General features: G+C 47.6%; 1 protein-coding gene across 3 annotated transcripts in view; it reads left to right on the top strand.

The window, feature by feature from the left end:
- Positions 1 to 461: 461 nt before the first annotated feature.
- Slco3a1 (solute carrier organic anion transporter family, member 3a1) overlaps positions 462 to 14,644 on the top strand; it is a 282,751-nt gene continuing 268,568 nt past the window's right edge. For 2 of the 3 annotated variants that reach the window (XM_087598996.1, XM_087599034.1), the window contains exon 1: positions 462 to 841. In XM_087598996.1, coding sequence (XP_087455122.1) covers positions 662 to 841 — 180 coding nt within the window. In that variant the 5' untranslated portion in view covers positions 462 to 661. The remainder of the gene's footprint in view (positions 842 to 14,644) is intronic. The other variant, NM_177481.2, reaches the window with a different exon arrangement.

The following is a 14,644-nucleotide window of genomic DNA, read 5'->3' as shown; positions in this document are numbered from 1 at the left end:
TCCTAGTACCACCCAGTTTCCGCCAAGGCACCCTGGGCCCCACAGTGTCTCCTAGTGGCCGGGTAGCACCTTCCTCGCTCAGCCTCCAACTCCACCAGGACTCCCCGATTCTGCAGTTTCTTGGGGTAGCTAGACCCCGCCAGCCTTGACCATCAGTAAGCCCTTAGTGCCCCTAGCAGGTTCCCTCGTGCCTCCCAGGGACGCACCCGCAGCCAGTAGCGGCGCAGCCACAGGCTCAAGGCGGAGATCAGGCCCCGGCCCGGGTTTGGAGCGTTAGGGGTAAAGGCAGGCGAGGCCGGCGGGCCAGGGGAAGCCGGTGAAGGCAGCGGCGGGAGTCCGAGAGAGGCTAGGCAGCGGCGGCAGCAGTAGCGGCGGGCGGCGCGAGCAGTCCCTCTGATTGGCACAGCCAGAGCCGGAGGAGGCGGCGAAGGGAGGGCGGAGGAGGAGGAGGAGAAGGAGGAGGAGGAAGGGAGCGAGCGCGGCGGCGGCGCGGAGCGGAGCCTTCACCCTCTCTAGCCGCGGCAGGACGGGGGCGGCCGCCGCGGGCCCGGGGCGGGGACAGTACGCAGCCTCGCGGCACGCACCCCCACCCAGCAACGGCCACGACACCCGGGGCGAGCGGGAAAGCGGCGGCGGCGGCGGCGGCGGCGGCGGGGGAAGGATGCAGGGAAAGAAGCCGGGCGGCTCGTCGGGCGGCGGCCGGAGCGGCGAGCTGCAGGGGGACGAGGCGCAGAGGAACAAGAAGAAGAAAAAGAAGGTGTCCTGCTTCTCCAACATCAAGATCTTCCTGGTGTCTGAGTGCGCCTTGATGCTGGCGCAGGGCACGGTGGGCGCCTACCTGGTGAGTCCGGGTGCCAACTCTGCCGCGGACCCCCTTCCCTGCCGGCGCTTCTCGGGTTTTCCGCTTGGTACCGGGAAGGGGCCTCGCCGGCGCCGGGGGCAGGCGGGCATGACCTCGGCCGGGCACGGAGGTTGGCGACTGGTGCAGAGGCGGCCGCCGCGGGAGCTGCCGGCCTGAGCCCGGAGCGGGCGGGACCGTGGATGCCGGCAGCTCGCGCGCCGGGCAAGGGCTGGGGAAGGGGGTGCCCGAGAGGAGACGCCACGGGCAGGTGGGCATGAAACTGTTTCTTCTCCCCTCTTGAAAAACGGAGCCATATGGCGAGTTCAGGGAGCCTCCTCAGAGACTGGAAGGCATCGCGGTTCAGGTGACCTGCACATGGGAGGAAAAGCCAGTTAGCATCCTGCGTCCTCCACTCTCCGTTTCATCCGCCCGGAGAACGAATCATTATGCATCATTTTTTTTCCCCTGGCTCTTTCTCCATCCGCCAATTGCCTGGGAATTTAACAGCTTAGAGTAAAAGGCGCCCGAGTGTGGCCCTGAGCTGGCAGTGGCTTCAGGGGGACTAGTTCCACCCAGATCCCCATAGCCATCTTTCAGTAGAGGGATAAAGTTGTAGTACCTGGAGAGCTGCTGCGAGTTTGTGTAGTTCTAGCTTAATTTCCCAGCATGGTCGCTCGCCCTCACCGGGAGTGGATCACTCTGTACAATATGCATTTGTTTTATTTGTCTCCAGAAAGGGATTATTGATGCTCAAAGGCCCATGACACCTACTGTACCCAAGGAATCCACTTGTAAGAACTCAGCACTGTCAGTTACCTACTCTGTTGCTTTCTCCTGTGGTGCTCAGGTGGTCCACACTTGAGTTTCAGACAGTGCACTTCCAGACCTATCCTGTCTAACCAGGGAAAGATGTCTCAGAGTGGACAGTGTTAAATCATTACTTGGCTATTGACCTGAAACTGGAATCAAATGTCGTAGATTTTAAGTGTTAGTGCGCACGTTTGATGGAGATCGAATCGGACAAGATTTCAAAGGCAGCTGGATAACCACATCCAGAGATAGAACTGTGTGTATCCTGATGCTATCATGAATCCCTCACTCCTGGCCTAGGGTTAAAGTTAAGGAGGGCCAGGCTCCTACAGGCTAAGGTGAAGTGAATGAAGTAGCCCTTGGTTAAAGTTAGTTATGCAGTGACTTGGGGGTGCAGCCGTGGAGGTGGGGCTCTACCGAGTCAATTCTGTTCCTGGGGTGACTGAACTCTAGTGCACTTGAGAAATCATATATATACATATATATATGTATATATATAGTCACCCCTTCCCAGATAAACAGTTTTTAACTGTCCATTTCTGTCTTGTGTATAATATTGTCACTGAACCTGGGGGCCCCAAAAGAGCATTTGAGTATTCTGTTTTCTCAAATGTATTCATTCTTTCTTATTCTTTCTATCATTGTCATACTAAGCTGTAGACTTTGGAATTTGCTTGGTGGGGCTGATGATGTTCAGAGAACCAGCTTTTTTGAAAAGATTTGACTGTTAAAATACTTAGAAGGTACATATGTCACTAGAGGCAAATGCTCATTAATACTTTGATAACTGTGACTCGTACCATAGCATATGCAAACTAATTTATTTCTACCCAGGTCTTCGGGTAAAAGGAGGCAATTATTCTACCAACAGCTGGTTCCTACTTAAGTTTCTTTGCCTCAAACCAGCTTTGATTAAGGGTACTGTATTTGCATGTGGCCAAACCAGCAAGTCTATATACGTTTCCATCCCAGGAATGACGAACATCTGAGATTAGGGGTTTTCACTTCTACTGACTTAGGGTTTTAGAAGGAAGTGTAGAAGAGCCTTAAGCAGCAGAGTAGCGGCTTCCACTGTGGCTGACCCTGAGAGATGAGGGGTCACCATGAGTCTTAGGACAAGGAAAGGACAGGAGGCATTCAGTCCACCTGCTGGTGGCATCTGTCCCTGATGGAAAGTTTGATGCATGGGGGCGTGCACTGGATGACAGGAGCCAACAGGTGCCCTGCAAAATGCCAATGGAGGGCCAAGAGAGGACAGGCTTAGGACATTGAATTAATTTTGATGACTAGCATTGCAAACACAAGGTTCTCAGGGCCCCTGCTCTGCTGGGTGACATCAAGGCCCCTTTACTTTAAGAGCCTCACATGAAGAATGGTGGCTTAGAAGGGTTGGGCCAGTCAGCTTGCTACAGGCTTTTATCTGCTGGGTCTCTTAAGAGGCTTCCAAACCTCTGTCACCTGGCAAGTAGGAAAAAGTTTTACTTTTCTTAAAGCCACAGGAGCCTTCTCTGTGAATATTTGGGGAATCAGATTATTACAGGAGGGTTGAGGGAAAGGCAGATTCTTTCCTTTGAAAATTTCATTGTGTCCGTCCCAAGAAACCTGAGCCCCTGTGTCTGTAGATGAACACAGGTGGTCCATGGGTGGATACTGATCTTTTCAATGGGATTCAGCATGGGCTCCTGGGAAAGTATTTTCAGGTATCTGATGAAGGACTGGCTATGGGTCATTGCCAACAGTGCTTCCTTTCTCTGCCGAGAGGATGACTGCAAATTTGACGGCAGAACCCATATTTCCTATCTGACTTCACAAGTCCACGAAGCTACTGTGTGTGTGTGTGTGTGTGTGTGTGTGTGTGTGTGCATGTGCGTGTGCGTGCGTGTGTTTAATCCCTCTGGGTGCCTTCTGTTTTTAAGTATCAGCATCATTTCATCTTTCTCCTTCATTCTGCAAAGACAGATTTCTCATTGTCCTTAGTGTGTCCTCGGCGACATTGGTGTATGTTTCCCAACTGCAGAAGTGAGGCAGGAAGTGGCTTGTGACTTGAGAAGCTGCCCTGAAAAGTAGGACTCGTGTGTGTGTGTGTGTGTGTGTGTGTGTGTGTGTGTGTGTGCGTGTGTGTGTGTGTCCCAGCATGTTAAAGAAGGGGAGGGAGTTAAAGAAGGAAGAGAGGGAGGGGAACAGAGGAAAGAGAGAAAGAGGGAGATGGGAAGGGGAAAAGGGATGAAGAGAGGGGGAAAGGAATGGAGGAGAGGGGGGAGGAGAGAGAGAGAGAGAGAGAGAGAGAGAGAGAGAGAGAGAGAGGAAAGAGGAGGTGGAGGAGGAGGAAGAGAGGTTTTTCTTTTTTTTTTCTTCCTCTTTTTTTTTTTTTCGGAGCTGAGGACCGATCCCAGGGCCTTGCACTTGCTAGGCAAGCACTCTACCACTGAGCTAAATCCCCAACCCTGAGAGAGGTTTTTCTTAACCAGCCTGGGGAGGAAACTCAAAAGAGCTGACTATAAAAACAAGGCACACTACTCTGAGAATCTGCCACTTTTTGCTTGGGTCCCAAGGCCTTCCAGGAAGTGAAGAAGTGGGCCCTGACATCTAGATCTTGGTAGGATAATGCAGTTAAGGCAATCTAGGTGCCACCTGTGTAGCCAGGGACTCTGAAATCAGCATTTAGAACAGTTATGTTGCAGCATCTTAAACAGTTTGGTGATGATGATGGTGGTTGTGGTGATGGTGGTGGTGGTGGTGGTGGTGGTGGTGGTGGTGGTGGTGGTGGTGGTGGTGGCGGCGGCGGATTTGCCTAAGAAGAGGTCCACTGAATTAGGTCATTGTGCTTCCATTGTCCCACCAAGGCAAGGCAGCATTTAGTTCTGGTACCTGGGCGTTTGCTTTCAGTGGCTCCAGCTTGCATTTGCAGGGTTTGTGTAGACTTTATCTGTGCATCGTGGAGGCTCACTGAAATATGGCAAGCCAGCTATTCCTGAAAGGTAACCCAGCAGAGACAGGTTTGTGTGCGTTATCGAGTTACTGAGGACTTGGGGAGATAAGGATGTGTACAGGAAATTAAAACTGCTGACACCTTAGGCAATCACGAACGGAGCTCATGACAGATGCTTTTCAATTTCTTCAGAATGCAAAATGAAGAAAGCCGGGTTGCGGTGTCTGGAGTCTGGTGTTAAGGAGACTCCTGTGAAGCTGAGGTGGGCATTTCCCTCTGTAGCTTTGCAGATGTGCGTCTGAGGTTGTGTTTGGCTACTGAGGCTCTGTCACTCTGCTCTACAGTCACTTGTTTATAGGCCAGAGAACTTTTCAGTAGGCTCACAATTAGCGGGTGAGGTGCAGCCGCCATGGTTATTAACTTTCTTTTCCCTCGGAAGAAGCATCATTTTGAAGACGGGTTCTTGCATCGCTAGTCTAGAAGCTGATGGCTGGGAAAAAAAAATTTAAAAGCCTTTGTCAAATTAGTGTGATGACTAAGGTAACTGTCTTTTACTTAATTAAATTACTTTGTACACTTATGATTAGTCACAATGACAAATTCACAGGCTATGTGCATCATTACTCCATAGCCCCGGGTAGTAAAAAAGTCGCTCTGACTTTTTTCATTATAGATTGGTTTCAAATATCTAACTACTACTCCTTAAGGGTAAGGTTGTAGTTCTGAAAGTTCTCTTCAACTAGGTTTGTGGACATACCTTTGCTTCATTTTGGGGGGTGGGGGTGGGGGGCAGCTTACTATGGAGAGGTGCTTCTGTTTTAACAGTAGAATAATCTAAGGGGATTACTTGTACAGTGAGCAAGAGTTCTTTCCTGAGGTCTGTTAACTCTGCCCTCTCTGTCCCCCACCCACACCCCCAGTTAAACTTCAGTACCTTAGAAAAATGATCCAGTGGCCTGGCTATATGGGGCTGCCTGTTCTGGTCTGGTTTGGCTCCTCCTACCTGCTGCTAGAAGGGCATCTTCCTAGGGCAGGCTTCATGAGGTTTCTCTTGCATGGTCAGTCAGGGAACGGAGCAGGCAGAGTTCCAGCCAGAAGCTCTCTGGATTTATATCTGACCGGGAGGCTTCGCTCTGCTCAGGGTCTTGTTCACAACTCAGCAGTGTGGCCAGGGACTGTGTGAGTGCAATGTTTCCAAAATGTGAAGATGGAGGCTCATTTGATACTGGAGGAGAAGCTCACTGGCCACATAGCTCTCTCGTGCGATTCCCAGCCTTCAGAACATTTGAAGTGGTCAAGTTTCACAGGCGGTATCAGTTAGTAAGCACGCTCTATGAAGAAGAGTTATGGTGTTAGCCTTCCCTTTGCTCTTGCTTTGGGTAGGCGCTCCTGATCTGTGCACGCCTTGCAGTATTTGCATACATTGCCAATTCTGAGTGCCACAGACTTCCTTTTTTTTGAAAGAAGTACTGCAATGGTGATCTTGTAGATTCCTTTTTCTCCTATCGTGTTGAGGGTTGAACTTAGGACCTTGCACACACTAGGCAAGTGCCATATTCCTTAATGGTGATTTTGAGTGTATGTCTTCAAATGGACTCTAGGCTCTCTGGAGACTATATATTCATTGCCTCTCGGAAATGCTGTTGGTAATTCGTGCCTCAGAGAGATAGCCTTGCTTCCTGCCCTGTTTGTTTTGTTTCTACTTTCTACTTCTTTACCTACAGAAGAGTAATGGTTGAACTCGACTGGTAGGATAAGTAAACAGGATGTGTTTCAAAGACACATGTATTTAAGGCATGGAATAGATTGCTCGTCGGTGATTAAAGCTCCGGGTTAAGTGATGAAAAGTCCAAGGCAGAGAGTAGCGTGTGTTTGACAGTGGCGGCTGGTTGGATGAGTATTAATGGAACCTGAGATACATTCCTGTGTCCAGCTGTTAGGCCCCTGACTATGCCTCTTTCTTCCTTGCTTTTTTTTGTCCTTTAAGATGAGGATAGTTGTAGCCCCTCTGGTAACTGCTGCAGGTCTGTAAAGCACTTTGGACTCCACCCGGTGCATTGTAAGTACCCCATACAGTCCGGTCATTATTATTAATACGGATACACATAATTCCTGAGGAAATAGTGGTATTGTAGTGCCAACTACTGAATAATAAAATCATTTCAATCAGGCTCTCGCTTTGGTCTAGTGAGATGCACATAGGAAGCTTATACTGCTGAATGGACACTTGTGTCTGGGAGAAAAAAAAAGATTGTTTTGAAAGTGTGAAGTAAGTTAAATCCTGGTTGCTAATTCTTCTATTTGGTTATTGCAATAATTCATTTTAAATTAAAGATTCTAAAAGCAAGCTTTGTCTGTGTGTCTGTTTGCCTGTGTGTCTGTGTGCATGCATGTGGGTGATTTTGTGTGTGTGCATGTCTGTGTGTCTGTGTGCATGCATGTGGGTGAGTTTGTGTTGTGCATGTCTGTGTGTCTGTGTGCCTGTGTGCATGTGTGTATGCATGCATGCAGGTGTGTGTATGTGTGTGTGCATGTGTGTGTGCATGCATGCATGTGTACATGTGTGTGTATGCATGCATGCATGTGTGTATGTGTGTGCGCGCATGTGTGTGTGCATGCATGCATGTGTACATGTGTGTGTGTGTGCATGCATGCACGTGTGTGCGCATGTGTGTGTGCATGCATGCATGTGTGCATGTGTGTGTGCATGCATGTGTGTGCATGCATGTTTGTGTATATGTGTGCATATGTGTGTCTGTGTGCATGTGTGTGTGCATATGTGTGTGCATGTGTGTGTGCATGCATGTGTGTGTGAGTGTGTGTGTGCATGCATGTATGGGTGTGCATGTGTGTGTGTACATGTGTGTGTCTGTATATGTCTGTAGTAGGGGAGCCACAGCAGTAGTTATTTATGGATGTCCTTTTATGGGCCATGGTCCTACAAGTTGGAAGAGCTGATTGTTAGAAGAGACAAGTGTGCTGATGGTCTCACACTGGGGAGTACTTTCTGTCACTCTAGTATAAGTACCAACATGATCCTCTGAGGCACCTTAAGCTCTCGGATCTTTCGTACAATCTGGTTTTGTTTCCACACTTGGTGATCTCAGCCTCTGAAGTTTGTTCTACTTCTGTGGTTATAAGCTGAGTGGGCACTTCAGGGGATCCTGAGATGTCAGGAGACGACCACGGAACATGTGTCTGGGACGTATGTTGCCTTTTAGGGAGCCTTGTATCAGACAAGGCTGGAGACCCGGAAGCTCAGCTGGATTGCCCACAAGGGCTCAAAGATGGCCCGACCCACTACTTCACCTTGATGCTTTCCGAGGTAGCCAGACTCCACAAGCACATTTGTGCAAACATCTCCCGTCACAGCCTTTGATTTCTCAGAAGCAGGATCGAGGAACTGCTGATATGGTCTTGTTTCCCATTCAATGTCCATATTCTCTCTGCTGCTGGCTGTTGGATTCGTTCAGGAGCGTGGCTTCCACACACTGCCCTTCCATGTGTAGCCTTTACAGCAGCCTTCCTGCCCCTAGATTTGTTGAGCCTGCCCTTGGGAAGAAGAAGAAGGGAATGGGCTCATGTTGGTGAATTGAGTTATAATGTATATACTAGGAAAGGTTTTCAATCCCCATTCAGATGACCTGGGGTTTCCCAAGGGATCAAGGGTACACAGAGGACCACAGAGCCCCCAAAGCCTTCTGACTCTGTGGTGACACAGTTAAAAGCACTGGATCCTCTGTGGCTATGACCCAGAAGGCTTCGTCTGGACTTTCCAGTGACAATATAGACAGAGGAAACATCCCCTTGTTTATGAGTCTCGGTATACAGCAACTCCCAAGGTCACTTGGCTCTTCTTTAAGGCTTTATGGAAACCCTTCCTAAATGAGGACCTAGTCAACCCCTTTCTTTAATCACAATGATGGTAACCCACCCAGCTGTTTCTCCAGTCACGGGACATTTCTCTCTGGACTTTGGGATAGTGATTTCTCTGTTCAAGGTATAATAGTTGATGGTTAGAATTTTCCTGGGTTTAAACAAAACTCACGTATTGAAAACATTTTAAAGCAAAGGGCAACATGGTCTGTCACCTGCCCTATGTTTGATGACAGAAAGTAATGTGCAAGCCCACCCTTCTCGTTGATTCCTGTTTCCTCCATAAATAGCTATTCATTACTTCTTGGCACTCTGTTCCCCAGGCATGTGACAAGCAAGGCACCATTCGATTCACCTGGTAACAAATCGAAGCAAACACTGACTGTATTGATTTTTACTTAAATCGTAACCATGAACTCTTTGAAAACCCTGGGAGCAGCTATGGCTATGAACACATGTGAATAGGCAGCCAGCGATGGGTCAACCATACAATTATGGCAGAAGGGCTGAATAGTAGCAGCTTGTCTCCATGCCATTACAAGAGCCCCATCTAAACTCTGGAGGAGTGTGGGGCTTGTCCTACCGTGGCATGTCTGTTCATCCATCTCCCCCTCCACACTCCCTGTGAACACTTTGCAGTGTCAGGGCTGATTCTAGTACATCTGGCAAAGTACAGCTTTGTGTCTCTAGATAATGAACTTGGCTGTCCAGGTAGCCCTTGGGATTCTTCCTTGATCGCTTTTGTATTAATGACCTCTTTCTGTTACTGAGACAGATTATAATATGTGCGAGAACAACTTGCAAGAGAGAAGACTTGCTTTGCTCCTTTTCCCAGAAGGTTTACCACATGTACCTCAACACAGCTCATTGGGTGGAACATCAATGAAGTGGGCGTGTGCGGAAACGAAAGACGAGGGAGGGGGACTGAGGAGCAGGTACAATCCTCAAAGACACCTCAGTGACCTCAGGCTCCACTTCCTGAGATTTCTGCCACCTTCTAGAATAGTGCGTACACATTCAGCACAGGAGCCTAAGGCAGTGGTTCTCAACCAGTGGGTCGAAACCCCACAGGGTGTGGGGGGGAAGGGTGTCAAGTGACCCTTTAACAGCGGTCACCTAAGACCAACTGCATATCAGATATTTATGGTTGATAATAATGGCAAAACTAAAGTTATGAGGTAGCATTGAAAATAATTTTATGGGTGGAGATCACCACAATATGAGGAATTGTATTAAAGGGTCACAGTGTTAGGAAGGTTAAGAGCCAGTGGCCTAAGGAGACATTTCATTTCTAAGCCTAACACACCTAAAGCCTCTCCACAGACACCCCAGCTTCTGGTTTTGCAGAGTTAGGAGAAATAAGCAGGGTCCCAATAGGCATTCAGCAAACAGTTCTGGAGACACAGCCTAAAATAGAAATATGGCGGACCACCTCTAACACCACTGTCCACGCCTCCACAAAATCCTCCAAGGGCAGAAACAACTCTTTTACCTCTGCCCCTGCACCTGCAGGCTTGGTGTAGGAAGAACAGTGTCACGTGGTACTTTTCAATTAAAGACTACTGTAAATTATTCATAGGGGATGGCTATTGTCTTTTTCTCTCCTTTGGAAGAGGCTTATGTAAAAACGGGCATGTGCATTCTCTAATTGTTAGATCTGCTCTCCCATCTTCTGCTGATGAGAATGAGAAATTACCACCTTGGATAAAAGCAAGTTGGAAAACTGCCCTGGGCTGATTACATAAGCCTTGAAATACTGTACCTGAAATTGTGTGTTTACTCTGCTAAGAATTCCCTTAATGAAGACGAAAATTTCTACACAGCTGGACCCATATGTTTTTTTCTTATGTAAGATTCAATTACTGTGATCCAACCTGTGAAATCAAGAATGATGCAGCTTAGTTAAGCACCCAGCTTGTTGGGTCACTGTTGTTTGAAGGAGATCCACAGGGCCACTATAGCAATCCCTCAGCATCCAGGCTGGCCGTGGCTTCAGCATCAGGCCTCCATGCCCTTCAAGGATGTACAAGGCTTACTGTGGGCCTGTGGTTACTTTGGCTCTCCTCCTTAAAGGCCACCTTTGGGGACTGCATTCAAAGTGCAACGGTCATCTTCGAATGGGACAGACACCATCCTTGGGCTGTATCATTTCTCAACCCCACCCCCACCCCCAGAATTTGTTGTGTATTTTGGGGTAATGCTCATAATTTGCATGTATTCCAATGTGGCACCTACTGTCTTCTCCCCAACTTACAGCCTCATGAAATCCAGGCTGGCTTTGAACTTGCGGTGTTAGTTGAGGATGATCTTCCTGTCTCCACCTACTAAGGGCGAAGGTTACAGGTGTACATTACTCTGCCTGGTTTTATGCAGTGCTGAGGGAAAAAAAACCTCAGTGCTTTGTGAGTGTTAGCCAAGTACTTGGTCAAATGCACACCGTCCACTAACCTTAGCCATCCTCCCCTTGAAACTATGTATGCGTGGGGGCCACAGAACACCCTTCAGCTGAATTGAGTCAAGTAAGGTACTTCCTGAAATGTAGGCTACGGGTTTTCTTTTTCACAAGAAAAGATTTGGGAAGAAAAAAAGCTTCAATGGAACTAGGTATCTTGAAATAGATATGGGGAGCTTCAGACAAGACATTCCTGTCTGCATGGAAAAAAAATAGGGCATGGCTCCTGATTTATTATGCAGTATGTATAGAGCCTTCCCAGTGCTGGTAAATACTTGTGTAGGTAAGTAGGCTTAAAGTGCCAACAACACACTCTCTCAGCCAGCCAAAGAGAGGGCATCTTTCAGAAACCAAAACCACAAAATAGCACCTTCCTGTTACCTTTGCCAGGCTGTGTAGATTTGTATAAATAGATCGCAACTCGGGGAGCAGCTCTACCGTGCTGCAGCTGGCAGTTGGCAGGAGCAGGTGGGGAGACTAGCCTTACATCCCAGCCCAGAGTGGGGCTGCAGAGCCTGCAGCCATCGGGCCATGACCAAGCGCAGCTGCACAGGTAGAATGGATCGTTGTAGCTGCATATTGCCTCTCTGCCCCCAGCTTGCCTGGGCCTGTCATTCAGAGATCTGTTCATAGCTCTTCTTAAATATAGTTGGGTGTCTGTATCTGGGACTCCTTATTCATTGATGCGGCCAATTCCAGGGCAAAAATGATGGAAAAGGGCTTGCCTTGGAACTGAACATAAACAGACTTTGTCTTGCTATTGTTCCCTAGTCAATATTGTAAAGTAACCATTTACATAGTATTTATACTTAATTATCTATCAGAAGTAAAGAGAATGCAAGGGGATCAGTAGAGGCCGCGTTCAAATACTCTTCGCTTTATTTTATTCTTTTTGAGATAGTAATCATTAAACTCAGCCAGGCGCACATTCACATACCAGGCCTTTTAACGAATTTTATTAATAAGCTGGAGAGATATTCACAGTGAAGAGCACTGGCTGTTTTCCAGAGGACAGTTTTCAGTACTCACAAGGGATCACCACCATCTTTAACTCCAGTTCCAGGGGATCCGATGCCTTCTGGCCTCCAGAGGCACTGGGCTGCGCATGGTACACATACATGCATAGATGCGGGATATAAAATAATTTTAAAAGATTTAAGTATAGGGTTTCATGTAGTCTGGGCTGACCTCAAACTCTCCATGTAGCCATGATCATCTGACCCTCCTGCTTCCACCCTTCAAGGTCTAGGATATTGGCGTGTTCCACTAGGCTTGATTCCTTTATGCTGTGCTAAGGAATGACTCCAGAGCTTGGTCCATGCTAGGCTAGCACTGTGGCAGCTGAGCCACATCACCCAGTCTCTGTTGGAGGGGGGATTTTTTTTAATAGAAGGGATTTGAACATATGTAGATTTGGTATGGGGGTCGTCCCTGGGAATCTGCCCCTTGAGATTAGAGAAGGACACCCTAGAACAGGTATGTCCACACTTGTTGCTCTCGTGCTAGACAAAATTGGGCCACCAAGTTAACACTTCCCCAAATGTGCAGCCTCCCTTCTAGCATCTGCCTCTGTCAGCTGGCAGGTGTGAGGAGGTAGCCCCGGAAGCAGAGCCAGCGGAAAGATCTTCTAAAATTAATGACCATAAATTCGTCGGAACCAAAACACAGTTTAGGCGCCTTTGATGTCGAGATCTGAAGCGCCTCACTCAAATTGTCAAACTTTTGAGTGACATAACACTGTGCCCGGAACATTCCACGCTCGAACTCCTGGGCAACAGGTGTTCAAATGTGGCTGCAGCAAAAATATCGTATAAAATTGCCTTCAGACTGTGTATATGAGGAATAAACATGAAAAAATCATAAATGAGCTGAATGTTTTAGACCGGGCTATGATTTCCTAGCTAGCTCACTGTGTGTGTCTGTAAATATTTCAAAATTTAAAAAAAAATCCTCCATATGTGAAACATTTGTGGTCCAAGCATTTTGTAAAAACTCTGAACTTTGGCGAAAACAGAAAACAAAAACAAAAACAACAACAATAACAACAACAACAGAAAAGCAAACAAAAACCACAATTCTCTCACATTTTTTAAACCCCCCCCTTGCATCCCTACCTTTTTGTTTTTGAGAAAAACGGGTTTCACGTTTTCTAGTGGCTAATAGATCAGTCCTTAACCTAGGGAACAAATGAAAATATATACATTCGTTTTTATTTGCTCTTTGACACTTCAGGGAGGACTTTTCCTTATAAAAAGTGCTAGAAAAGGCCAACAATTAAAACCACCACATGTGGCCCATACATATACAGCCACCAAAACTAGACAAGATGGATGAAGCTAAGGAGTACAGGCTGACAGGAGCCGGATGTAGATCTCTCCTGAGAGACACAGCCAGAATACAGCAAATACAGAGGCGAATGCCAGCAGCAAACCACTGAATTGAGAATAGGACCCCCGTTGCAGGAATCAGAGAAAGGACTGGAAGAGCTTGAAGGGGCTCAAGACCCCATATGAACAACAATGCCAAGCAACCAGAGCTTCCAGGGACTAAGCCACTACCCAAAGACTATACATGGATGGATCCAGGGCTCCAAATTCATATGTAGCAGTGAATAGTCTTGTTGGGGCACCAGTGGGAGGGGAAACCCTTGGTCCTGTCAAGGTTGGACCCCCAGTGAGGGGATTGTTGGGGGGAGGGTGGTAATGGGGGTTGGATGGGGAGGGGAACACCCTTCTAGAAGGGGAGGGGGGAAGGGTTAGGGGTTGATGAACAGGAAATCAGGAAAGGGAATAACATTTGAAATGTAAACAAGAAATACCCAGTTTAATAAAAATGGAAGAAAAAATCATCTCATGGCCCCTTCTCGCCTCCGGCTACCAGAATCAGAATGATGACGATTCTGACTCCAGGTGGGGAGGCTGAGTGTCTTGAGTTCAGGTCTGCTGCCTTTGTGGTGGCTTTTCTGCTTGTGCCAAGTGGACTAAGCCAGGCCTGCCCCAGGTGAACAGCCCAGCCCTGTTAGTCTCGGCACCTCGTTCATTTTGTTCCCTTCTCTTCACAGTCCCCAACACTGCTGGTGCTACACTTTCCCAGGCCTGGCAGGATGTCATAGAGACAGGCATAGGTCTCTGGGATGGTATGGTGACTTGGTCACTCCAGGCAGACTTGTGTGATGGGAGGCGTTTACATTCTCCCTCTAGCTCTGCCCTCTCTCCATCCCCATTCTTCCTCTCTGTGGACCACAGGGCTGAATTCTTCACATCCTACATACAAGTCTCTGAACCCCAGGTCCACTTTTCACCCAGGTCTCCTGGCCAGCAGCTCTCCTGTACTTTATTCTCCATCAGGACTGGGGCCGGGTCCTTCATGCTTTATTTAAATCCTTGTTTTTGTAGAGGTCATAGCATGGTGCTGCTATTCTCAACTATTTTTAGTATCTCAGATGTTAGGCAAAACGGTGTTAAAGTTTTAAATTTACCATAGAACCATATGACTATAACTATATAACTATATAACTATATATATATAACACTATACAACTATAAAACTATATAACTATACAACTATATAACATATATATATATATATAGTATTTATGTACACATTCTGTACACACTTCTATAGTTAAGAGAAGCTAATTTTCAGTCTCCTCTGGTGGTGTAAGTGGGAGGGAGGACACATCCTAGATGTGCTTCTCTGAGCACTACTGAAGGAAGAGACAGTATCTTAACTTCCT

Source organism: Rattus norvegicus, chromosome 1, assembly GCF_021556685.1.
Source record: "Rattus norvegicus strain SHRSP/BbbUtx chromosome 1, alternate assembly SHRSP_T2T, whole genome shotgun sequence".
NCBI lineage: Eukaryota > Metazoa > Chordata > Mammalia > Rodentia > Muridae > Rattus > Rattus norvegicus.
The sequence above is the reverse complement of the archived record's forward strand: the minus strand, read 5'-3'. Positions and strand labels throughout refer to the sequence as shown.